This window comes from Tachyglossus aculeatus, chromosome 21 (genome assembly GCF_015852505.1).
Source record: "Tachyglossus aculeatus isolate mTacAcu1 chromosome 21, mTacAcu1.pri, whole genome shotgun sequence".
Classification (NCBI taxonomy): Eukaryota; Metazoa; Chordata; class Mammalia; order Monotremata; family Tachyglossidae; genus Tachyglossus; species Tachyglossus aculeatus.
This window is the reverse complement of record NC_052086.1, coordinates 29806309-29834036: the sequence shown is the minus strand read 5'-3', so window position 1 is coordinate 29834036 and position 27728 is coordinate 29806309. Positions and strand designations below refer to the sequence as shown.

Below are 27728 nucleotides of genomic sequence, written 5' to 3'. Positions count from 1 at the left end.
TAATAAATGCCATTATTATTATTATCTGCCTTCTCATTGATCTCCCTGCCTCCTGTCTCTACCCACTCCAAACCATATTTCACTCTGCTGCATGGATTATTTATCGGCAAAACTTTCAGTCCACGTCTCCCCGCTCCTCAAGAACCTCCAGTGACTGCCCATCCACCTAGGCATTAAACAGAAACTCCTTACCATCGGCTTTAAAGCACTCTATCACCTTGCCTATTCTACCACACCTCACTAATATGCTACTACAGCCCAGCCCGCAAACTCCTCTCCTCTAGCTCCAGCTTACTTCTTGTGCCTTGATCTTGGCTATCTCACCACCAACACATCCTCTCCGTAGACTAGAACTCTCTCCCTCTCCATACACACTCGACTACCACACTCTCCAGCATTGTAAGTGCTCAATAAATACCACCGATTGACTGATGGATAAGCAGAGAAAGCAATTTCAGACTGTCATGGCCTTCGCTTTCTCAGGGGGTTCAGTCACACCTGGTCTTTCGAAGGTATTATTTGCCACCAAATAAGCATGACCCCTTTGAACGATCTTAGCACAGCTAAACCCATGAAAGGTAGATTTATCATGAAAAACATTTTGCACATTACATAATATTAAGGGACAGAGAGGCAGAAATTCTCCCTCATGGATCTAATATTCAATTGAGCAAACAGTTTCCTACAGATTATCTCAGCAATTTAAGGCAGACTGTGAATATCAAAAATGACAACTGTATCGAAATACATAATTGAAGCCATCCCTATCTGGGTTGCTGTATTCCATGAGCACCGATTTGGAGACCATTCCAGGTAGCAATTATCAGGCTGGATGGCAGCCCGGGAGACCCTCTCAGCATCCGCTCCGGCCTCTTGCAGCCCAGCCTTCAGAAAAGCAGTGTGGCTAAGCAGATAGAGCACGGGTTTAGGAGTCAGAAGGACCTGAGTTCTAATCCCAGCTCTGCCATTTGTGTGTCGTGTGACCTTGGGTGCGTCAAATCACTTTTCTGTACCTCAGTTACCTCAGGTGGAAAATGGGGATTAAGATCGTGAGCCCCATGTGGGGCAAGGACCGTGTCCAACATGATTTGCTTGTATCTATCCCAGTGCTTAGGACAGTGCCTGACACATAGTAAGGACTTAACAAATGCCACAGTTATTATTATTATTATTTTATATTTTATTATAACAATAATAAAAGCAAGGGCTCCATCCAATCGCCAGCCCTCCACCTTACTTCCCTTTGGGTAGCACTTATATACGCATCTCTAAACTCTGTTGCTTCCCCTTACTTGCAACTTATTTTAGTGTCTATCATCTCACTGGACTGCAAACTCCTTGAGGCCAAGGATCTACTGTATTGTACTTTCCCAAGGGCTGGGTACAATGTTTTACACAAAGTAAGTTCTCACTGAATACTACTGAATTATTAACCTGATATATATATATATATATATATATATATAATATAAGGATATAGGAGAAATCAGATTAAATCCCAGTAAAGAAGAGCCTTCTCTACCTGTTGCTACCAACAAAGGTTTCAAGGTTTTACAGCGGATACTAAACTCATAAAGACTTATAGACAGTTAATAGTATTTATTGAACAATTACTCTGTGCAGAGCATTGTATTAAGCACCTAGGAGAGTACAATAGAGGTAATAGGCATGATCTCTCATGCCTCATATCTCACAGGGGAGACAGAAAGCCAAAAAAATATGGGAAGGAGTAAGAAGCAACAGAGTTTAAAGACTTGTGCAGAAGTGTACCAGGTGAGTGGAGTTAGTATTTAGATGATGCAGAAGTGCAGAGGTTGCACTGGGAGTGTAGAGTGGAAGAGGGTGGGGAGTAGAGAGATTCATCAGGGAAGGCCTGCTGGAGGAGATGAGATTTTAGAAGTACTTTGAAGATAGGGAAAGCAGTGGTTACCAGATATGAAAAGGGAGGAAGTCCCAGGGAAGAGGAAGCGGGTCAGCAAGAGGTCAATGCCAAAGACATCGGAATGGGCCACTTTAAAGCAGGTAGAGAGAAAGTGAACATCTTTGATTTCCCCTAAATTCTCTGTGAGTTTCAGCTAGCATTCTTCAATGTCTTAGATGTCAGACAGCCCATTTCTGCCTGAGGCTCTTTCAGTTCTCAAGCAGGAATGACTGCTTTAAGGACTAATCTCTACTGTAGTTGCTATTTCACTCAGTATTAATCTAGTTCTTAGAATTCTGAGGCAAAACCACTTTCACTCACATGATCCTTTGGGAAACTGTTTGCCCAGGGCTCTTAAAGAATGATTTTTATTTAGCAGTGGGAAAATGTGCTTCACATTTAAAACCAAAACAGGGGAAAACATGATACAGGCATCTACGTAATTGAGGGACTAGTTAGACTTTGTCTCTTGAGGATTTTACATCTAACTGGAAGGATGGTTGGAAAAGACTCCAGAAGCTGTGAATGTGGCCCCTGAGGCTCAGAGCCCTAAAGGAATGCCATTTAATTTGAATGGAATTTAAACTCCAGAGCAATATCCAGTGAAATGAGATGACTGCTGTCTCACTAAGAAACTGTTGTGTGGAGTCCTGATTTGATTCTTCAAACGTGGTCCTTTCAAACGTGATTCCAGGAAGAATTTTCGTTACTTCAGTTGCAGTGCCGCAGTTTCTACTCCCATAATGATCTCCACTTTGGGTGTCTGGGGGATACTCATTAATGTCAATCAATCGATCCTATTTGTTGAGTGTTTACTATGTGCAGGGTACTCTGCTAAGCACTTGGGAGAGTACACCAGAATTAGCAGACACTTTCCCTGCCCATAAAAGAGCTTACACTCTAGAGATGAGCATACTAATTTACCATTCGTCCATAGTTTGATCCTAAAGATTCCTTAAGTTCCTCTAACTTTATTTCCTTTAAGGAATGCAATAATTATATTTATCTCTTCCCATTCTTCAACCTCAATACTGCATAGGTGTACTACAGTCAACAAAACCCCTCAAGAACTCCAATACCCCATCCCAAGTTCCGACCAGCACTTTCCAAACTTTTCTGGGTCATGGGACTACCAACATAAGTCCCAACACAAATGATATTGAACCACACAAACCACCCCCCTCCAGATGCTCATGGGAATACAGTGAAGCCAGGGGAGAAGAGAAGGGAGGAGGAGTGCTCCCAGACCAATCCAGGAAATCCAAACAACAAAAAAACCAATTACCTCAGGATGAACAGATCAGTGGTGGAGTTGTGGGCAATGGTCACATATGCAGTAACCACCTCTCCTTGCTTGACAGGCTTCGATGGCAGCCAGATAACCACGTCGCCATCCATTCGGAGCTCGATGAGTTGTGAAGACTCCGGGGTCTGATAAAGGACAACGGTGCCAATCCTTTGCAAGTGGGATGTAGTTTCCCCCAGACCTTCCTTCCCGGGACGGATTGCATTGCCCTTCCTTCCATCCTCAGTGGTGCACTCTCCCTTCTCATCTCCCGGTTGGATGGTGTAGTAAAGTTCCACGGAATTCCCTTCCGATTGGTCCGGGGCCTTTTTCCGCCCGGTGACGACCATCGGGGGGTTGAACCAGCCGGACAGGAGCTCCAGCTCCGCGACGCACAGGCCGAGGTCCCCGGCCAGCCTGCAGCTGCCTCTCACCTCCCGGGTCTCCCGAAAAGCGAACACCCTCAGGCAAGGCAGTCTTTCTGCGGTGCTGTAGTCGTCCCAATCCCTGCCCGCGATGTAGAACAAGATCTGGACTTTGGGCCTGTTCGGGTATATTTTCTCACTCAGGATGTAGGCCTTCAACTTCCAGTTAAAGGTAAATTTATTGGTAGAGCCAAAAAAAACGGAAGACGGCATCAGGTCAGGAGGCACAATTTGTTCAACCGAAAATGGTCCGTAGCTAGTGTTCAACACGGGGGGACTCTTGGTTTTATAGGTAAAGAATGACTCAACTCTGGATTGCAAACTGGAGTTCCTCATAAAATCCTGGTTGGCTTCTTTAAGAAAGAATGAAGTCTCAGCACTAAGGATGTGATAGCTCACAGGTAGATATGTTGGTAGTGACGAAAATCTCTGTAAAGTGTCCATGACTCCTCGGCCCTCGATTACTGTGAGAAGACAAAGATGTGAAAAGAATGGTTAACATGCTCTTTAAAAGCTAACATAGGTCATCTGGCCATTTATTGATAAGAAATAGAAAAGTATTCCCTATATGCTATGGAATGTCACATGCTTCTTCTGAAAGTTCTCTTTCATTATTATTGTATAGGATCTGTGAAGGAAATATTGGTTAACCTTCTCAAAGACACAACTGGTAGATACATGAGGTAGCAAATGGGTACAATCTGTCCTCTGTAATATGCCCATGGATACGTTCATTCATTCATTCAATCATATTTATTGAGCGCTTACTGTGTGCAGAGCACTGGACTAAGCACTTGGGAAGTACAAGTTGGCAACATATACAAACAGTCCCTACCCAACAGCGGGCTCACAGTCTAGAAGGGGGAGACAGACAACAAAACAAAACATATTAACAAAATAAAATAAATAGAATAAATATGTACAAATAAAATAAATGGAGTAATAAAGACGTACAAACATATATACATATATACAGGTGTTGTGGGGAGGAGAAGGAGGTAAGGCGGGGGGGTGGGGAGGGGGAGGAGGGGGCTCAGTCTGGGAAGGCCTATTGGTCCGGTTGGTACGTGGTAATATCCAAGATGGCAGTGATCAGCCTTTTGGGATGATGACAGATAAAGTTTGGGAAACAGTGGGATAAATGACTCTCTCATCCCCATTGCAGATTTCTCTGTTTGGAGTCATTGAGGAGGTAATCAAGCCTATTTATTGAGTGCAAACACAACGGGCTGAATAAAGAGGATTCTTAGCCACAAACCAGAGAACATCCTCATGGAAGCAATGTGAAATGATCTGCAGGAACTCAGCCTTTTCAGTCACCTATGGATGCCAACGGTGGAGGAGTTGTCATCTTTGAAAACAATTTCATCCTACATCTACTTGACTTTAAACATAACAGTACTTTTCCACATCATGAATTCCTCTCATCCCTCTCTGATTGGTCTAGACATTCTTACCTTTCTACTGAAAAAGGTCTGGGCTAAGCAAGAAAAACTAAGTTTGCAGAGTCAAATGTGCATTAAGCTCCTACTATTAACAATGCACTGCACTAAGCAGTTGGAAAGCACAAAGCAAGCGACACATTACCAGTAGACAAAGAGTTTATACTCTAATGGGAAAAACAGACATATGCTTATTTACAAAGTCATCACAATACATGGTGCAAAGTTCAATGGAATAGTGAAGATGATGATTATGGTATTTGTTAAATGCTTACTATGTGCCAAGCACTGTTCTAAGAATTTGGGGAGATACAAGGTAATCAGGTTGTCCCACGTGGGGCTCACAGTCTTAATCCCCATTTTACTGATGAGGTAACTGAGGATCCCCAGCCCACGTCCTCCCCCTGGCCTGGAATACCCTCCCTCCACACATCCGCCAAGCTAGATCCCTTCCTCCCTTCAAAGCCCTACTGAGAGCTCACCTCCTCCAAGAGGCCTTCCCAGACTGAGCCCCCTTTTTCCTCTTCTCCTCCCCATCCCCCCGCCCTACCTCCTTCTCCTCCCCACAGCACCCGTATATATATACATATATATATATATATATATATATATTTGTACAGATTTATTACTCTATTTTACTTGTAAATGTTTACTATTCTATTTATTTTGTTAATGATGTGCATCTAGCTTTACTTCTATTTATTCTGATGACTTGACACCTGTCCACATGTTTTGTTTTGTTGTCTGTCTCCCCCTTCTAGACTGTGAGCCCATTGTTCGGGTAGGGACCGTCTCTATATGTTGCCAACTTGTACTTCCCAAGTGCTTAGTACAGTGCTCTGCACACAGTAAGTGCTCAATAAATACTATTGAATGAATGAATGAATGAATGAAAAGTGACTTGCCCAAAGTCAAACAGCTGACAAGTGGCACAGCCAGTATTAGAACCCATGACCTCTGAATCCCAAGCCATGACCTCTTTCCACTAAGCCATGGTGCTTCTCTAAACATAAATAAATAAGTGATCGCTGAGGTTGGACATATGTAAGTTCATGAGTACTGGAGTACCATCATCACTTCAGCTTCTCCACTTCACGAGACAGAAAGAGGTGTCACCTCAGTTCCTTGCCAGTCCTATTCTGAGTCTGCTGAGTGGGTGCTAGCTGAAACATCACCAGAAATTCCTGGGATGTCCTTGTCCTCCCAACCTCAAGATTCCTTAGGTGTTCCCAAACAGAGGGACAGGGTGGATTGGGTAGATGCACCCGGAAACTGTGTGATTTTCGGGATGGAAAACATTAAGGTGACCCAATTTGCTAACATTGCAAGGCTGATTAGAGAGCCCATCCTCTTTGAGCCGAGCCTCACAAATCCACTAACAAACACTCATTCATATAGGGTAAAGGATGGATAACTCTTTTCTCTTCCCCTTCTCAGCCTTCCTCCCACTCTCCTTCTCCCTCAGCCTTTAATCACAGCACGCACACAGTATTCAGCATATTGGGAAGGCTCTTTCAGACTCCGCTCTCCAAACCCTGCTAATCATTTTCACTGCAGGGCACTGGCTAGCAGATCAAAGTTAGTTTTTGCACTGCAGCCAAACAGTCTCTGCTGCAAAGATTGCTTTTTCAAAGAAATAACGTTCCCTTCCCCCATCACCCCCGGCCCAGAAGCCTTCTTCTTGGGTCACTAATTGCAAGGGCATGTTTGCACCTCTCTAGTTAAGGTTGTGTCAGCATTTCCATTGAAACCCACTAGCTTTAGAGCCTTAGAAAAATCCAGGCATTGAGAACTTGGCCAAGATTAAAGCTCGCCAGGCACAGCTTTGGCTCGGGATTTCTTTTATTTTCTTTCAAGCATTCGCTGCTCAACTCAATGTTGTTTCTAATATTTTTGAAAAGCCCACCTACAAATAATTAATTCGTACGGTGAATGCTTTTCTTTCAAAAATAAACAGGGGGATTTAAAAATTCGGACCCCAGTGAATGATTAGCACAGGGGTCCATTTGATCAGGCCTAGGACTTTACAATGAGAACAAAACTCAGTCCAACCTCCCCAAAGCCTTGTTCGTGAGATAAGGCAACACAGGCCAGTAAGCATTTGTCCACAAAGCCTCTCAAAAGGTACTCTCATTGCAACAAGAGCAGCATGGCCTAGTGAGAAGAGCTCTGGCCTGGGACAAGTCACTTCACTTCTCTATGCCTCAATTTCCTTACCTGCAAAATGGGTATAAAATACACATCCTCCCTCCCTCTTAGAGCTCCGTGTGAGCGGGGAATGTGTCTACCAATTCTGTTATATTGTACTCTCACAAGCACTTAGTACAGCAGTCTGCACACAGGAAGTGCTCAATAAATACCATTAATCAATTGATTGACTGTGCCCTATCTGATTATCTTGTATCTACCCCAGCACCTAGCAAACTACTTGGCACATAGTAAGCATTTAAAACCATTATAGTAACTGTGTTTATTAATTTAAATTCTCAATTCATTCACTTTTCATTTGTCCACAGTTCTGCAGGTATTGGTTGCATTTGTTTTCCCTCCTGTTCCCACTCTTTGGAAATAATTTGTTTCGGCCGTTTTGTACACGCCTTGAGGGTAGGGTCTGGGTCTTTCATTTCTTTTATATCCTCGAAATGCCTCGACCTGTCCCGTACTTGCACAGAAGGGATGGCTAATAAGTATAATTGAAAAGATAGTCAAGATAACTGTGGAGAGTCTCACGACAATGAGGAAAGTAAGTAATTCATCGTATTGTCCTAACCGCTTAGTAATAATAATGATTGCACTTGTTAAGCACTTACCATGTGCAAAGCACCGTTCTAAGCACTGTGGAGGATACAAGGTGATCAGGTTGTCCTAAGTGGGGCTCATAGTCAATCCCCATTTTACAAATGAGGTAACTGAGGCACAGAGAAGTGAAGTGACTTCCCCAAAGTCACACAGCTGACAATTGGCAGAGCTGGGATTTGAACCCATGACCTCTGACTCTCAAGTCCGTGATCTTTCCACTGAGCCATGCTCTTAATTAATTAATACAGTGGTCTGCACAAGTGCTCAATAAATACCATTGATTTAGAGAGACAGTCCCTGGAAAAAGCCTAAAATGTCAGCAAATGATGTTTAGGCCACACCAAAGGAAGGTTTGTTAATGAATGAACCATATCTATGAAAAGCTTTGCTGGTATTTCCCCTGGAGAACTACAAGAATAGCATGAGCACACAGCTCTCCAGGTCGTCTAGAAAAATACCTCTTGGAGTCCCTTCCCGTTCTCTCCTAAAATCCTACGGGATCCTCATAAATAATTATGAAAGAGGACACCATGAGAAAACCACCAAGAAATCAAACAGTAATTTAACCAAATCTAAAAGCCAATTCATCCCGAGTACATTTGGTTGCCAGGAGCTCAATTATCCAGTGCAACTCAATTAAATGCTTTTACACCACAAAAATAGGCAACAGATTGTTTCAGAAAAGGATTACAATGCTTGAACAGAAAACATCCTTTTTATTCCAAGACCTGAGCTTAATAATAAGGACACTGACAGCTACATCGCCCTGCAATGGGGATAGTGTTGGGAAAGATGGCTTGATTCTCTGGGAATGAGAGATTCTCTCCCCACACAAACAAATATTGACAGTTATCACAGAGAAGTTGGGAGCCATGACTTTGAAAGGATCATTTAAGACGTGAGCCTGTTGTTGGGTACGGACCATCTCTATATGTTGACTACTTGTACTTCCCAAGCGTTTAGTACAGTGCTCTGCACACAGTAAGCACTCAATAAATATGATTAATGAATGAATGAATGAATGAAATGCATCTGTAGCCAATCCATTCACTAAAATTAATATTTAAAACTAAGAAGTGAATTTCCTGATTGAGGAAACTTGTTAACCATCAGAAAAATCATTAAGCATCTGCATAAAATTTGTTGAAAAACATTCCAATGAATAACTTACCATCGTAAGATCACTCACACCATCTGTGTTCTTTAAAACCAGCAGCAATAATGGCTATTTTACATACTGTTAGGTCCCTGGGGGCAATATTTTATCACTTTAATCAAAAAGAAGCATTATAAAAATATGCCCACTTCCACTTTGATATTCTTTTAGCTGAGTCACACCTTTATTGGAAAGTTGTCAAAAAGTTGATAAAACATCTTAGAACTGTGACCTTTAATTGACCCTTTCAAAGAGCCTCTTGCCAGCGGTTGCTAAATGAGTAACAGTGATGGTTCTGAGCCTTCCGGGATTAAGGCAGTCTTCTAAAAAGTTAGGTTAGGTTGGGGTATCTAAATTTGTGAAGTTATATGCAATTAACTTGGAACCCTTTTTGGTATAATAATAATAATAATGTTGGTATTTGTTAAGCACTTACTACATACCAAGCACTGTTGTAGATACAAGGTATGAGGTTATCCCATGTGGAGCTCACTGTCTTCAACCCCATTTTACAGATGAGGTACTGAGGCCCAGAGAAGTGAAGTGACTTGTCCAGGGTCACACAGCTGACAAGTGGCAGAGCTGAGATTAGAATCCACAACCTCTGACTCCCAAGCCCGGGCATGGCTCAATGGAAAGAGCCCGGGCTTGGGAGTCAGAGGTCATGGGTTCAAATTCCGGCTCTACCACTTGTCTGCTGTGTGACTTTGGGCAAGCCACTTCACTTCTCTGGGCCTCAATTACCTCATCTGTAAAATGGGGATTAAGACCCTGAGCCCCACGAGGGACAACCTGATCACCTTGTAACCTCCCCAGTGCTTAGAACAGTGCTTTGCACATAGTAAATGCTTAATAAATGCCATCATTGTTATTATTATTATTGCCACTAAGCCACGCTGCTCCTCTATAAAACGGTGGTATAAAATGGTGTGGTTTTTAAATTCAAAGATGCAACATTTAGGTGAGTTCCTGCCTCCTGTCTCTTCCCACTCCAGTCCATACTTCATTCTGCTGCCCGGATCATTTTTCTACAAAAACATACAGTCCATGTTTCCCCACTCCTCCAGGACCTCCAGCGGTCACCCATCCACCTCCACATCAGGCAGAAACTCCTCACCATCATCTTTCAAGCTCGGTTTTCATCAGCTCTGCACACAGTAAGCGCTCAATAAATATGATTGATTGATTGATTGATTCAAGCAGTTAATCACCTTGACCATTCCTACCTCACCCTGCTGCTCTCCTCCTACAACCCAGTCAGCAAACTTAGCTCTTCTAATATCATCCTGCTAACTGTATGTTGATCTTATCTATCTCACAGCCGACCTCTCAGGCACAACCTGCCTCTGTCCTGGAACGCTCTCCGTTTTCATATCCAACAGACAATTCCTCTCCCCTTCAAATTCCTCTCCTCCAAGAGGCCTTCCCTGACTCAGCCCTCATTTCCTCTTTTCCCACTCCCTTCTGCACTGCCCTGCCTTACCCTCTCTACTCACCACCCAACCCAACCCCACAGCACTTATGTATACATCTGTAATTTATTTATATTAATGTCTGTCCCCCTCTAGACTGTGAGCTCATTGTGGGCAGGAAATGTATGTTATATTGTTGTGTTGTACTCTCCCAAACACTTGGTACAGCGCTGTGCACACAGTAAGCATTCAATAAATGGGATTAATTCATTGACGCTGACATCAAATATGTCAATCAATGGTATTTGAGTAATAACTGTGTGCGGAGCCCTGTACCAAGTGCTTGAAAGACTTCAATATAACGTTTCCTGCCCACAAAGAGCTTACAGTCCAGAAAGACAGATATCAATAAATGTAAAAGTGTAAATATCCTTTGCCGAGGTTACAAAGAGGAGGAGGCCAACCAACTATAGGGAACATGATACTGACGGTGAGCTGGAGGTGTAGGGTTTCGGGTAGTGGGATGAGAAGGAAAATGGTGTCATTGCTGGCACCTTAAAAGAAGCCAGGATGCCCTGTGTTTTGGAATTACAGGGAAATCCCAGACTGAGTTCCCTTTTCCCAGACTGAGCCCCCTTTTTCCTCTCCTCTCCATCCCCCGCACCTTGCCTCCTTCCCCTCCCCACAACACCTGTATATATGTTTGTACCGACTTATTACTCTATTTATTTTACTTGTACATATTTTCTATTCTATTTATTTTGTTAATGATGTGCATTTAGCTTTAATTCTGTTTATTCTGACGACTTGACACCTGTCCACATGTTTTGTTTTGTTGTCTGTCTCCCCCTTCTAGACTGTGAGCCTGTTGTTGGGTAGTGACCATCTCTATATGTCCCCAACATGTACTTCCCAAGCGCTTAGTACAGTGCTCTGCCCACAGTAAGTGCTCAATAAATACAATTGAATGAATGAATGGATGAATTAAAAACGGCTGTCCTCTTTGCTGACTCCAACTCCCAGAGCATTTAGGGAGGTAGAAAGGAGTGCCATAAAATATAGGTACCAGGACACAATGATCCTCTCATCAAGCGACTCCATGCCGCACTACCCTACTGCTAGCCATGAGTCAGTCAGTTAATCGTATTTATTGAGCACTTGCTGTGTGCAGAGCACTGTAATAAGTCCTTGGGAGAGTAGAGAAATGACAATAAACAAACACATTCCCTGCCCATAATGAGCTTAGCCCAACATAGAGGATGGGATGGAGATTGGAGACTGTAGATGGGTGGCCATTCAGCCGCAGCAAAGTGCCTGACCTATAGAGAAGCAGCATGGCTCAGTGGAAAGAGCACGGGCTTTGGCGACCTTGGTCATGGGTTCAAATCCCAGCTCCACCCATTCATTCATTCATTCATTCAATCGTATTTATTGAGTGCTTACTGTGTGCAGAACACTGTACTAACTGCTTGGGAAGTACAAGTTGGCAACATATAGAGGTGTCTGAGTACGAAACTGACCGCATGCATATTTAACATTCTTGTTCATTTTTTGTGTCTTATGTTGTCATTTACCTTTCAGTTTAATGGCTGTTATTTACTGCATCAGTTTTCCATTTAAGCGAATTCCAAGTTCAGGCCAATCAATAAATGACATTTATTGAGCACCGACCGTGTGCAGAAAAGTGGGCCAAGCACTTGGGAAACTACAATATAATAGAGTTAGTAGACACGATTCCTACCCATTTGGAGCTTTCAGTCTTCAGGGGGAGACAGATATTAAAATTAAACTCAGACAGGAGAAATAATAGAGTATAAGGATAAGTATCTAAATTCTCTGGGTTAGGGTGAGTAAAAAAGTCCTTAAGGGGTACACAAACAGTTTTGGGATTGTGAGATTGTTGGCTTTTCTGCTCTCAGGAAAAGCCTACAAGAACCTGTTACCAAAATGGATGGGCAAAGATAAATAAGTGGGAATAAAAGCTCTAAACAATCTGGAAAGAGGAAATCTGAGTCTTTGACAGCACTATCGGAGAGTAAGGGAAGGGCCTCTGACACTTAGTGCCGAAAGGCTGGAGTTATGAATAAAAGGCTATGTAGGGAAAGCCACGAAGCTGTCTTTTAATGTATAAACTGGCCACCCAAAATAAATGAGTCCCTCTGGATGCTTGAAATGGTGGAATTGATTTTCCTCGTGTCCAAGACTTTGCCAGATGCCCCGGCAGAAAACACTAAGGTATCCCATTTCCTGACAAAGGAAAAAAAAATGGAGAAAAATGAAGGTGTTTCCTTTTATTACACTTGCAACCCCATGAGCATAGAGAAGTAGCGTGTCTCAGTGGAAAGAGCACGGGCTTTGGAGTCAGAGGTCATGGGTTCAAATCCCAGCTCTGCCACTTGTCAGCTGTGTGACTTTGGGCAAGTCACTTCACTTCTCTGTGCCTCAGTTACCTCATCTGTAAAATGGGGATTAAGACTGTGAGCCCCCCTTGGGACAACCCTGATCACCTTGTAACCTCCCCAATGCTTAGAACAGTACTTTGCGCATAGTAAGTGCTTAATAAATGCCATTATTATTATTATTTAGGTACTCACCCCGTCCCAACCCATAGAACTCATCAATCAATTGATCAATCATATTTATTGAGCACTTTCTATCTTCAGAGCACTGTTCTAGGCACTTGGGAGAATTAGCAGACACATTCCCTGCCCATAACAAGCTAGCAGTCTAGACGTGGGCACAGACATGGACATAACCTTATAATCCAGTGCTTCCCCTATCTGTAATTTATGTTTCTGTCTATCCCCCCAACTAGAATGTAAACTCCTTGAAGGCAGGGGTGGCATCTATTATATTGTATTCTCCCAAAAGCTTAGTACAGTGCTCTGCACACAGTAAACACTCAAAATAGTCCATTGATTGATTAACTGACCTATCCTATTCACTCTCATACACAAGTTCATTTTTATTTGGAAGAGGAGAATTGAGGTCTGAAAGATTTGGGGAGAAATGGGGTGATAGAGCCGAGAAACAAGATGAGCACACAGATGAAGTGAGAGTGAGAAGGCTAGTGAAGAGTCAGTGGTGAGGAATCTTTGCTGCAGAAGATGGGAAACCATTGGAGAGTTCTGTTGGGTTGCTGTTGCAGGTTTTCCAACAGTGGCTGAAGTTGTGTATAGCAAATCAATCAATCAATCATATTTATTGAGCGCTTACTGTGTGCAGAGCACTGTACTAAGCGCTTGGGAAGTACAAGTTGGCAACATATAGAGACAGTCCCTACCCAACAGTGGGCTCACAGTCTAAAAGTCTAAAGGTCCTCTGGAAAAATAACTGAAACCATTTTTTTTTTTTTTGCATTTGTTAAGCACTAGAGTCAATAGTGTCAAGAGAATAGTGTCAAACACTATTCTAAGCCATGGGGTAGATACATATTTATTAGGCCACACAAAGGCCCTGTCCCACAGGGGGTCACAGTCTAAATAGGAGGGAGAATAGTATTGGATTCCCATTTTATTCATTCATTCATTCAATCGTATTTATTGAGCACATACTGTGTGCAGAGCACTGTACTAAGCTCTTGGGAAGTACAAGTTGGCAACATATAGAGACGGTCCCTACCCAACAACGGGCTTACAGTCTAGAAGGGGGAGACAGACAACAAAACGAAACATGTGGACAGGTGTCAAGTCATCAGAATAAATAGAAGTAAAGCTAGATGCACATCATTAACAAAATGAATAGAATAGTAAATATGAACAAGTAAAATAAATAGAGTAATAAGCCTGTACAAACATATACACAGATGCTGTGGGGAGGGGAAGGAGGTGGGGTGGGGGGGATGGGGAGGAGGAAAGGAAAAAGGGGGCTTGGTCTGGGAAGGCCTCCTGGAGGAGGTGAGCTCTCAGTAGGGCTTTAAAGGGAGGAAGAGAGCTACTTTGGCTGATGTGTGGAGGGAGGGCATTCCAGGCCAGGGGGAGGATGTGGGCCAGGGGTCGACGGTGGTTTTACAGACAAGGAAACTCAGGCTCTGAGAAGTTAAGTGACTTGCTTAAGGTCACTCAAAGGCAAGTGATGGACATCCTCTGAGGCCCAGGTCTGGGCTCTTTCCCACTAGATCTTGCTCCTTCTCTCTCTTTTCTTTTTAATAGTATATGTTAAGCACTAACTTCTTTCCAGGCACTGTACTAAGTGCTGGGATAGATACAAGATAATTAGACCCCACTTGGGGCTTACAATCTAAGTAAGAGGGAGAACAGGTATTGAATTCCCATTTTACAGATGAGGTAACAGACACAGAGAAGTTAAGTGACTTGCCCAAGGTCACACAGCAGACAAGCGGCAGTGCCGGAAATAGAACCTAGGCCCTTCTGATTCCCACACCCGTGCTCTATCCACCAGGTCACGTTGTTTGTCTTCTTCAAGAGCAAGGCATCTGAGGTACTCAGGACAATTACAGTTATTGAGCACTCATCTGGGCTTTGTTCAGACCCTTCTTAGCAAGATCCTGAGGAAATGCCTGGGACTCAGTTTCCCCAAATGTATATTAAGAATGGTAATCCCTGGCAAACACACTCCTGGTAATAATAATGACATCTACAGTGCAAGCGCTTAGTTCAGTGCTCTGCACACAGTAAGCGCTCAGTAAATATGATTGAATGAATAAATATACAGAATTTCCAATGTGCCAAGAACTGTACTAAGTACTGGGGTACATACAAGATAATTAGGTTGGACACAAACCCTGTTCCATATGGGGTTCACCATCTAAGCTGGAGGGAGAATGGGTATTACAGGGGAGTAAACTGCGAAATGTAAACTGTAAAATCCCTCTAGACTGTAAACCTGTTGTGGGTAGGGAACGTGTCTGCCAACTCTTATACTGTGCCCTCCCAAGCCCTTAGTACAGCGCTATGTGCACAGTAAGCTCTCAATAAATAATTGATTTTTGAAACTGAGGCACAGAGAAGTTAAGTGATTTGCCCAAGGTCACACAGCAGGTAAGTGGCAGAGTCAAGATTAGAAGCCAGAATCCTCTGACTCCCAGCCCTGAGCTCCTTTCCACTAGGCCTTTATAAGCGATAGAGGAAAATACAAAGGGTTACAAAAATGCTAAACAATATGGAGAAACAGTTACAGAACCTCAAATCACACAGTTAGGATGTCCTCACAATTTTGATAATTTTAGCACATTAAGGATTCTGTGTCAGACCCCTGACATAATGCCGTGATCCTGTATGTGAGAAACCTGATTTGCCTTTCTTTCTTTATGGGAAACTTGGATTGCACTTTACTTTTAAAAATTTCTCACACTTTGAAACACCAGGTAGAAGGAGAATTTCAGATTTTTAATAATCTATCAGATACTAGGTTGTGATAGACATAGATTTTCTTTAACATATGAGAATCAGAGTTATTTTTTACTGAAACAAAAGGCACCTTGATAAATGGATTATTTAGTTTCAATACAGTTTCTGAAGAAACCCTTCTATCCTTTGCTAAAATTATATATTGCAGTTTGCAATTTCTCACCAGCAAAATCCTCAAGAACAGGTATTATATATCTCTTAAAATCCCTGTGGGGATATTTCCCTTCTTTTTCTACAGGAGAATAACTCCATTCTTACTGTCAGATACTACTCAATCATACCCTTTTATCCAGAACAACAATAGACCCTGCATTTAAAATACACCCCAGAAAATAATCCAGTGTTTAATGTAGTAAACTTATTTACTTGCATCAGGCAATAAATAATCATCTTTACATATATATGTGGTGGAATGACTTGTCAGTCACACAGACATTGATTTAGCCACATCCACAGAGGGATAGGACTTTAGTATTCGTATGGTACTTTGGAATATAAGGGGGATTCCTGGAAAGGCAAAGGGAATATATTCAAGGTCAAAAAAATCAATCAATGCTATATATTGAGTACTTACTGTGTGCAGAGCTCTGTACTAAGTGCTTGGAAGAGTACTATACCACAGAGTTGGTTTACACATTCCCTACCCTCATGGAGCTTACAGTCTTGAGTGGGAGAACTATGTAATGAAAGCAGTTGATATGGGACTCAGAAGAACCTAGGTTCTAATTCTGACTCCATCACTTGTCTGCTGTGTGACCTTGGGCAAGTCATTTCAATTATCTGTGCCTCAGTTCCCTCATCTGTAAAATGGGGATTAAGACTGTGAACCCTCTAGGGAAGCATGGACTATGTCCAACTCAATTTACTTGTATCCACCCCTGGGCTTATAAAGGTGCCTGGCACATAGTGAGTGCTTAACAAATCCCACAATTATTGTTATTATCATTATTTCTTAAAAAAAATCTTGTAAGGAAAGTGCATTCTTCCAAATCCAAGTGAAAAACCATTTTTCCCCTCTGTCTATAGTCAGCCACCTAGAGAAGGCATATTCAATATAGAATAATGATGTTCTTACATTGTGGTATTTTAAGCCTTTATTATAGAGCCCTTTACCACCTCAAATTACACATAAAGACCACTTAATCAATCCAGAGGGGAAAGATGGTAATGGTTTAACAGCCATGCAGTTATGCCCCCAGCAGAATGTGGAAGAAACAGCTAAGAACAATTTATCCAATTGAAAATGTAGAAAGACGTTAAGCCGGATAATCTAAGCACCCACTCTGGAATTCAAATGACTACATTTACTGCTTAAATTTCATAGAGTTTTGAAAACATTTAACTAGGTCTGTTCAAAGAAAGATGCAGCCACTTATCACAGATGGCTGTATTATTGTCAATGAAACCTTTACATTAGTCCTGAGAGTCCTAATTATCTCAATTCATGTAAATAAAAAAGAAATAGCACTCCTGTCCTTTAATTTAAAAAAAAACTCTGAAAGGCTTTTTTCTCATCAAAACTTTTGCTTATTTTCTATGAAAACCACATATTTTCCTTTTCACTAATTAGTGATAGTAAAAAAAACACACACAAGAAAATTTTACAGCCTAGTCTGTCTTGCTTATATTTTTCCTAGACAATGAAACTATCATCTTTGCCTCCTGGTGTCCATTTGTATTTTCCTTTAGAGATATTGGTACTTAAAAGTAAAACAATTGACTATATTAATAATCATTTTTATGATAAAAAACACTCTTTAAAAAAATTTGGCTTGGGTGAAAAATATGGGAGTCAGGATGTCCTGGATTCTAATGCTAGGCACCACTATTTATCTGCTGTGTGACCTTGGGAAAGTCGCTTCATTTCTCTTTCCCTCAGTTATCTCACTAATAAAATGAAGATTAAGACTGTGAGCCCTGTGTGGGACATGGATAATATCCAACTTGATTAGCTTGTATCTACCCCAGCGCTTAGTACACATAGTAAATGCTTAACAAATACCATTAAAAAAATAAAGGCAATGAAAGTATCTTTTCTTGTGATTATTATATTTAGATTTTTATTCATTAGAATGAAAAACTAATATTAAGGCTGTGTCTGTCCAGTGAAAACAAAAGCTTAAGGCAATTATCCCCCAAGTCTCACACCCTTAAGTCTCAGCTGTGTGGCCTAATGGACAGAACCCAAAGTCCAATCCCAATTCTGTCACTGTTATTTTCTTCATCTGCAAAATAAGGACAAAATTGTGGGCAGAGAATGTGACTGTTATAATGTTGTGTTGTACTCTCCCAAGCAATTAGTACAGTGCTGTGCACATAGTAAGCACTCAATAAATATGATTGATGGAGAGCTTCATGTGGAACAGGGGCTGTGTCCAAACTGAAATCTTTGTATCTACCCCAGTGTTATTTGTGAGGAGAATGAGAAACAGTAGGATGTGAGATCATCTCCTGAATGGAGAACCGAAATAGGGAAACACAGCAAGGAGAGCAGAGGAAACTTTTTAATGGAATGGTAAAACAAAGCCTCAGACAATGTTATATCCCAGCTGAAAAGTTAGGGTCAACTACAGAAGATAGCCCTGCATGATGTACTGCTATTAAAAAGAGAATGGTTTTCCTAAGCAAAAGCTTTATATGGTTAGAGAGACAAGGAAGTTAAAGAGAAATCAGCACCAGTTGCTGCAAATATCAAGCACTATACAACCAGGGACAACCTTTCATGTGTACATTTGGCTGGGACTGTGGATTCTGAATCGGCCTTTTCAGCCACGCAAGCAGATAATGGTTCAATTCTCTGCCTCACTTAGGTTCTGAAGACGGGTCTAACACTGAATCCCATGACTGGAATCCCACGGTCAAGGCTGACCCAATTCTACCAAAGGCATTTTCCTCCCGTGCTCCCTAAATCAGGGCCATCTCTCCAGAAACAATATTCCTCCTATAATCCAGATGGAGAAGATGGAAAGGCAGGATCGATGGTGGCACCCAACCCCCAACAACCCACAGCTCCTGCTTCATCAGTCCCTGAAACAGACACTTACTAAATATAGCCACATCCCATGATGGAAGGAAAGGCCTTGATTTATGGTAGGTTCAGTCTCTTCTTCTCGTCTTTTTATTACGGAAACTTATCATGCCCTTTCATTTACAAACCTAAAGGCCTCAGTCATTTTTGCTGCCTGTGTTCACATCAAATCCTGGCTTTGTATGACATTCAGGACTGAAATCTATAACTTTTTCTCTTAGATTGGTTGATGACCTTCAGAGATGGTAAAACAATATTCCCCACGCAAAAGGCAGTGAAGGTTACATAGATATCACCTCACCTCCTAATAAGACCACCCCCACCTGCCTCTCGGAGTTGAGCCCTTCAGACCCTCAACCAATGTGGTTGTCAAAACAGGGGTATTAATGACTTCCAGAGCAGTAGCCTGGAGGAGGAAGAAGGTACAGTAAAACTAGTCTCTATTAGGAGAATCCAGAGGAGGCTTGAGAGCAACAGAAGAATATAACTCATTTCAGGAAGACTCATAAAAAATAAAGTCATCTTTCAATCTTTTCTTTTAGGGGTCAGGGGGAATCCCTTCAAATGTAAAACACGTTTTTGCTTTATTCCAAAGTGATGGTAACTTTCCCTGTGGTTCAGCTCCCCTCCTGTTTTTGAGACCTGAAAGACAGTAAGAAGGACCTCTTGGTGAAGAGAGACTCATTATCTCAACTTGAGATAGAGACTCAAGATGGAGGCAAAAGTTAAGTTTTCCCAAGTGATAAACATGGACTTCGATAGTAAAAATGGTATTTGTTAAGCACTGACTATGTGCCAGGCACTGTACTAAATGCTGCGGTGGCTACAAGCAAATGAGATTGGACCCAGTCCCTATCCCTTGTAGGGCTCACAGCCTTCATCCCCATTTTACAGATGAGGTAACCGAGGCACAGAGAAGTGAAGTGACTTGCCCAAGGTCACACAGCAGACAAGTGACCTTCTGATCTCCAGACTCTATCCACTACTCCATGCTGCTTCTGAACTTTATAACTTCTCAGCTGCTTCTCCCACTTTATAGCAACAGAAGGCAAGTTACTGGTTTATTCAGGGCCACCTAAAGGGAGAGTTTTTTCACCTTTCACATAAATTACCTGACCCTCAGTAGCACTAATGATGTCTGACTCACTAGCAGGCTACCAATAGGACAAATAAATGCTAATCTTCTCACTTGCAGCTTGGCCCTGAGAAGCTGAAAATCAGTGGGTTTGAGCACTGCAGACAGGATAGTTTGTGCTCAGGATTGCCTTCTTATGCAGGCCAAGGAATTGACCCAGAAACCTGCCTAATGGAAAATGATTCCCACTGGTGCTTCCCCAGCCTCCCTAGACTCCGAGAACTGTCCGAAGGCCACCCCAAGTAGCCGAATGGGGAGGATTCAGAGATGAGGGAGTGGAACACTCTGAAATGTTCTCTCCTAATCGAACAGATTTACTGATGAGGAGGCTCCCAGCATGAAGTCAGAGTCAAGACTAGTGGCATGTGGCTTGCTAATGTTAGTTTTAATAATAATAATAATAATAATAATAATAATGACAATTATTAAGCACTTACTATGTGCAAACCACTGTTCTAAGTGCTGGGGAGGTTACAAGGTGATCAGGTTGTCCCACGGGGAGCTCACAGTCTTAATCCCCATTTTACAGATGAGGTAGCTAAGGCACAGAGAAGTGAAGTGCCTTGCCCAAAGTCACACAGCAGACGTATTTATGGTATCTAGTAAGCACTTACTAAGTGCCAAGCACTATTCTAAGCGCAGGGGTAGATACAAGGTAATCAGGTTGTCCCACGTGGGGATCACAGTCTTAATCCCCATTTTACAGATGAAGTAATTGAGGCACAGAGAAATTTGCCCAAGGGTACAAAACAGACAAGTGGTGGAGGTGGGATCAGAACCCACATCCTCTGACTTCCAAGCTCATGTTCTTTCCACTAATCCATGCCTCTGGACTGTGCAGTGTCCACTAATATCAAACAACTGCTGCGTAGGTTTTTTTCCATTGTCTGGGTAAAGTGCTTACCACATACCAGAGCGCTGCCCTAAATGCTGCGCAGACAGAAGATAATCAGATGGGACACAGTCCCTATCTCACACAGGGGTCTTGAGGATGTGGGCCAAATGTGGATTTTCTGTCCAAAAACATCTTCAAAAAGCACTCTTGTCCTTTGTCAAACTGGCTACCATTTAGCAAGACATGTCAGGATGTTCACAGTGTGGATGAGCTGTGAAAGTAGGATTAAAATCCATATTCTCCAGTTTGAAACTGTTTTTCCCAGCAAAGGTGGGGCTCAGGTTTATAAAACGGAACAGGTTTTAGATATACAAATGAAAAGGCTTCTCTTGGAAACAGGCCCATTGTCTCAACTAGCCAGCTAAAAAAACAAAGCACATTAATAAATGGCACCTGTAACTTTGCAACAGGTTCAGTCCTTATAGGTAGAATTTATTCTTTCTCCCCTTCTCAGCTCGGGTTCCTGGAGTCAGCTTGACTGGAAAGGGAAATGAATGAGCAAACGCTGGACATATTTACATAATGTGATCCTAGGATTTGTTCTATTTAACACGGGGAGTAGTTTCAATCTGTTCCCAAAGGGCAAAGTTGGACATCAAAGAGCCCCACTCCTGCCAAGCCAGACGTTTCCAGTTCCAACAACATGAGTAAAGTATTTGGGTTTGCTATTTGTCAACCACTATCTAGTTCAGAAATTTGGGGGCTTCTGCTGGATTGGCTGGGAAGTCACCCTCTGACTCCAAACTAACCTTCTCTTCTCCATTCTCATCTTGTCCACTCATGTGCTAACTTTCTTACCTTCTTTAGGACAGGGCATTACATTCATCTGGTACCGAATAAATGTCATGGTTATTAAATAGAATAGACTCTGTTCCCACAAGTGCCTCTTCTGCATATGACAAATCACATCAAGGGTTCTAATCATAACGATGATGGTGATGATAGAAGCAGCGTGGCTTAGTGGAAAGAGCCTGGGCTTTGGAGTCAGAGGTCATGGATTCAAACACCGGCTCCACCAACTGTCAGCTGTGTGACTTTGGGCAAGTCACTTCACTTCTCTGTGCCTCAGTTACCTCATCTGTAAAATGGGGATTAAGACTGTGAGCCCCCCGTGGGACAACCTGATCACCTTGCATCCTCTCCAGCACTTGGAACAGTGCTTTGCACATAGTAAGCACTTAATAAATGCCATTATTATTATTATTATTTTTAGGCAGTACTGTGCCTAAGTAATGGGGTAGATAAAAGATAATCAAATCACTCAATCATTTTTCTTGAGCTCTTACTGTGTGCAGATCATTGTCCTAAGCACGTGGCACAGTACAATATAACAGACTTGGTAGACACATTCCCTGCCCACAAGGAACTTGTAGTTTAGAAGGGGAGTCAGACATGACTATAAATACATTATGATATGTACACGAATTCTATGGGACTGAGGGTGGGATGAGTACAGGGTGCAAATCCAAATGCAAGGGTGACACAATAGGAAAAGCGCTCAATAAATACGATTGAATGAATGAATGAAAAGGGAGAAGAAGAAATGAGGGCTCAGTTGGGGAAGGCCTCTTGGAGGAGATGTGATAAGACATAGTCTCTGTCCCACATGGGGCCCATTTTACAGATTGGGAAACTGATGCACAGAGGACGAGAGCTCACCTCCTCCAGGAGGCCTTCCCAGACTGAGCCCCCTCCTTCCTGCCCCCCCTCCCTCCTCCATACCTGCCACCTTACCTTCTTCCTTTCCCCACAGCACCTGTATATATGTATATATGTTTGTACGTATTTATTACCCTATTTATTTATTTATTTTACTTGTACATATTTATTCTACTTATTTTATTTTGTTAATATGTTTTGTTTTGTTCTCTGTCTCCCCCTTCTAGACTCTGAGCCCACTGTTGGGTAGAGACCGTCTCTATATGCTGCCAATTTGTACTTCCAAAGCATTTAGTACAGTGCTCTGCACACAGTAAGCTCTCAATAAATATGACTGAATGAATGAATGAAAAGGGAGAAGAAGAAATGAGGGCTCAGTTAGGGAAGCCTCTTGGAGGAGATGTGATAAGACATAGTCTCTGTCCCACATGGGGCCCATTTTACAGATTGGGAAACTGAGGCACAGAGGACTTGAGTAACTTTCCCAAGGTCACACAGCTGGCCAAGGCAGAACTGGGACTACATCTCAATTATTCTGACACCCAGTTCTATGATTTTACCACTAAGCCATGCTATTCCTAAGCGTTCAAGTGTCTGCAAAGACTAATTACCCGATTCGTAACATCAGATACTGGGGAATACAGAGAATCCTATTTTCTTTCCACTAAATTCCTCATTCAACCTCTGATGAACGGAAACCACGCATTCCACGCTGGAAAGTGAGCACAAACCTGCAAAGCCTTTCTTACTCCCCCAGAAAAGTGAGGCAAGGCAGTCCAAGTGAAATTTACTCAATAGCCAATTCTGACCAGTCTCTTTCTTACTGATAAGCTCTCTTGCCCAGAATCACATGGTCGATATCCTTTCACAAGTGAGGCGACAGGGACCAGACATCTGTAGAAAAGAGTGTGGGTCCTTTCCAGATCACCAAGGTCATAAAGAGAGATTAACAAAAATCACTGTTGAGTTAGCATCCTGCAAGGTATGGCCTACTTGCTTTGTTCTGTCTATAACCAGTAACATCCCTTTGCTCATTTTGCATCTTCAACACCCCATTAAGGTCTCCTCTTTGGGCCTGGGGAACTTATGTATTTAGTACATTCAATACCAGTTCTGGAGGTTGAACACCATTTGATCCTCTGAGCGACCAAATTTAATAACTTCAAGTTTGTATTGCTCTTCTGAGGAAACGAAAATAGCCCTATGACATTACCACGCTCCAGAGAAGAGTTTACTGCTTCAGTGCATCTGGACTAGTAGAAACAAGAAATGTGGTAGTGCTAGGACTGTATATTTGGCTGCTTTCCCTATCCCTTTAGCCTTTTAAGCCTGGGCACTAAATGGTCCATGCCCAGAGGAACCAAGAGAGCAATTTGTCCAAAAGTGGCCAGCATATCCACCCGAAGCGCATCTAGCAAGTGACCCATGAGGCAGTGGCTCATCACTTGCAGCTTTTCCACCTCCCTGTTTCACTTCTGCCTTTTAATATTCTTTTGTCTTTTATGCTGATTTTATCTGTATTTAATTTAATTTTCCCCACCTCATTTTGAAGTTATGAGCCGCTGGAGGACCGAGACCCTGCCTCTCTCTCACCTGTGTATTTTTTCCCAGCAATTAGTCAGTCACAGGACTCAGCAAACTGTAAGTCCTTATATATATAAATACTACTTCGACTATTCCTCAACCTCGTCTCGAGTAAAAACGCTAATTAAGCCACAGACAACAACTTCCCAGAAAGGCTTAATGATCCAGATTTTCCTGAAACAGTGCTTCATTACTACAAGCTTTCACTCTGATTTGCCAAGCTTGACTCACCCAGAAAGGAATGCCACCCCTTCTTCTGCCAGGCCCAATCATAATAATAGCAGTAATAATAATAATAAAAGGATGATAATATTTTTTCAAGTGTTTATTATGTGCCAAGCACTGTCCTAAGAGCTGGAGTAGATGCAAGATTCCCACATGAGGATCACAGTCTAAATAGGAGGAAGAACAGGTCTTGAATCCCCAGTTTCGTTTTCATTACAGATGAGGAAACTGACGCCCAGAGACATTAAGTGACGTACCCCAGGTCACACCATCATCATCATCATCATCAATCGTATTTATTGAGTGCTTACTGTGTGCAGAGCACTGTACTAAGCGCTTGGGAAGTACAAATTGGCAACATATAGAGACAGTCCCTACCCAATAGTGGGCTCACAGTCTAAAAGGGGGAGAAGTGGCAGAGCTGGGATTAGAACCCAACCCTTGATTTTTCCACTAAGCCATGCTGCTTCTCGTGTGATGCTGCTGTTTCCCCCAAGGGGATGTTGAGTTGCAACATTTCCCTGAGTGGAAGGGTGTAAGCAGAGAGAAGGGGAGATGGTTTGCTTGAAAGGAAGCACGGCTCATTTGGTGGAAAGGGAAGTAGCAGCCTCTACTTCTCCGACAAACCCCACCTCTTATCCCTTTTCTCCCATCGAGAAGCAAACCAGGTTGCCCTCAGGGGTCTGTTTGCTTTGGGTCCCTCCCGAAGACCCAGATTTATTCCAAGCGTTTGCTGTTGATGGTTTGTCTGGGAGGTGATGACCTCTGAAGATCCAGGCGGTCTGTTCCTTTTGAAGTTCATTTCCAGTAGGGCTTGGTTTTAGAAGTCAGTCCAATCTGGGACTCGAGTCTTTTGACAAGTGTTTTCTCTAAACCGGCTTTTGATGGTAAACCCGCTGCTTCAGCCAGGAAATCTTTAACGGGCATCTGGTTTCCCCTTTACCTCCAGGACGTATGTGGGCCTAATGAGAAGATCAATCTCTGAAAGGGCAGACCTCCTCTGCAGGGCCAGGCCCCAGCAGTCCCAGTCTGATCCACAACTTTGACCTCCCCCTTGGCAGCTTCCCATCCTGAACTGGTTTACATTATCAGCTCGTTATTAACATACATCAGAGGCAGATCTCTTACTTTCAGGCATCGGGCTAACAGGAAACACACAGGGAGGGAGAGAATACTTTTTTTTTTTTTGGTGGGGGGAAGGGGAGTATTTGATGCAGGGGAGGAAAAGGGAGGGTGACAGACAAGACTATTAATTGAAACCAGACATGCATTCTGGATCCCGAGGCTCTTTCCCACCTCATTTATTGTTCCACAAAGGTCCTGGGAGGCCTGAGGGAGTCACTGCTCTGATCACGTGTTCCCCAGGAGCAGATAAAGCCATTTTCAGCTAAGTCTCTAAATCAACAGGCAGATAGGAGTTCTGGTCTCCCGTCTTCCACCATCTTCCCAAGCCTGAACTTCCCTGCTCTTGCACATGAATATCTACAGCGAAAGCAGGTTGTTCAAAGATTCCTCCAGGTCTCACTGAGGATAAACTGGGGATTACTGCAATTCAATCGTATTTATTGAGCACTTATTGTGTGCAGAGCACTGTACTAAGCACTTGTCACCATTTCAGCCTCCCAGAGAACTACTCTGTATAGTAAACTTCAGTTATACTGTGGGCTAAGGGGTGGGGGGTTGGGGAGAGGCTCCCTCTGCAGCCCCTTGTACAATAGGGAAGCAGTATGGCCTAATGGATAGAGCATATAGCTGGGAGACAGAAGGGACCTGGATTCTAATCCTGATTCTGCCACTTGTCTGCTGTGTGACCTTGGGAAAATCACTTAATTTATTTACACTTCAGTTATCTCATCTGTAAAACGCAGATTAAGACTGTGAGCCCCATCTCTATATGTTCATTCATTCATTCAATCGTATTTATTGAGCGCTTACTGTGTGCAGAGCACTGTACTAAGTGCTTGGGAAGTACAAGTTGGTAACATAGAGAGACGGTTCCTACCCAACAGCGGGCTCACAGTCGAGAAGGGGGAGACGGACGACAAAACAAAACATATTAACAAAATAATGTTGCCAACTTGTACTTCCCAAGCGCTTAGTACAGTGCTCTGCACACAGTAAGTGCTCAATAAATGCAATTGAATGAATGTGGGGCAGGGACTGGATCCAACCTCATTAGCTTCATTCATTCTTTCAATCGTATGTGTTAAGCGCTTACTGTGTTCAGCACACTGCACTAAGCACTTGGGACAGTACAACACAACAATAAAGAGTGACAATCCCTGCCCACAATGAGCTCACCATCTAGAGGGGAGAGACCGACAGCAATACAAATAAACAGATATCAGTACAAATAAATAAAATTACAGACATATACATAAGTGCCGTGGGGTTGGAAGAAGCGTAAGAGCAAAGGGACCAAGTCAGGGTGATGCAGAATGGAGTGGGAGATGAGGAAAAGTGGAGTTTACTCTGGGAAGACCTCTTGGAGGAGATGTGCCTTCAGTAAGACTTTGAAGAGGGGGAGAATAATTGCCTGGCAGATTTGAGGAAGGAGGGCGTTCCAGGCTGGAGGCAGGGATCGGTGGCAAGACAGATGAGAATGAGACAGAAAGAAATAGTTAGTACCAGAGGAGTGAAGTATGCAGGCTGGGTTGCAGAAGGAAAGAAGCAAGGTGATGGAGTGTTTTAAAGTCAATGATGAGGAGTTTTGTTTGATATGGAGGTGGATAGGCAATGACTGAAGGATTTTGAGGGGAGGAGTGACATGTCCTGAATGTTTCTGTAGAAAGGTGATCCTGGCAGCGGAGTGAAGTATGGCCTGGAGAGGCAGGAGGTTGGCAGGCCAGCAAGGAGGTTGATGAAATAATCTAGGTGGGATAGGATGAGTGATTGTATTAATGTGCTGAAGGTTTTGGATGGAGAGAAAAGGGTCCATTTTATCCATGTTGTGAAGGTGGGACCGACAGGATTCGGTGATGGATTGAATGAGTGGGTTGAATGAGAGCAGTCAAGGATAACACCAAGGTTATGGGCTTGTGAAACAGGAAGGATGGTGGTGCCTTCTGTGGTGACGGGAAAGTCCGGGAGAGGACAGGGTTTGGGTGGGAAGATAAGGAGCTCTGTTTTGGATGTGTTAAGTTTGAGGTGACAGGAGGTCATGCAAGTAGAGATGTCTTGAAGGCAGGAGAAGATGCAAGCCGAGAGAGAGAGAGAGAGAGAGAGAGAGAGAGAGAGAGAGAGAGAGAGAGAGAGAGAGAGAGAGAGAGATCAGGGGAGGAGATGCAGATTTGGGTATCATCTGCATAGAGACTGTAGTTGAAGTTGTGTGAGAGAATGAGTTCTCCAAGGGAATGAGTGTAGATGGAGAATAATAATAATAATAATGGCATT

At 42.8% G+C, this 27728-nt stretch overlaps 1 protein-coding gene across 1 annotated transcript in view; it reads right to left on the bottom strand.

Moving 5' to 3' along the window:
- Positions 1-454: 454 nt before the first annotated feature.
- The window catches only part of LOC119942088, a 146338-nt gene continuing 119064 nt past the window's right edge, over positions 455-27728 (bottom strand). Inside the window, exons 5-7 of the mRNA XM_038762742.1 lie at positions 3207-4095; positions 749-904; positions 455-563 (exon numbers count right to left, since the gene is read on the bottom strand). Of these exons, the coding sequence (XP_038618670.1) occupies positions 455-563; positions 749-904; positions 3207-4095 (1154 nt within the window). The remainder of the gene's footprint in view (positions 564-748; positions 905-3206; positions 4096-27728) is intronic.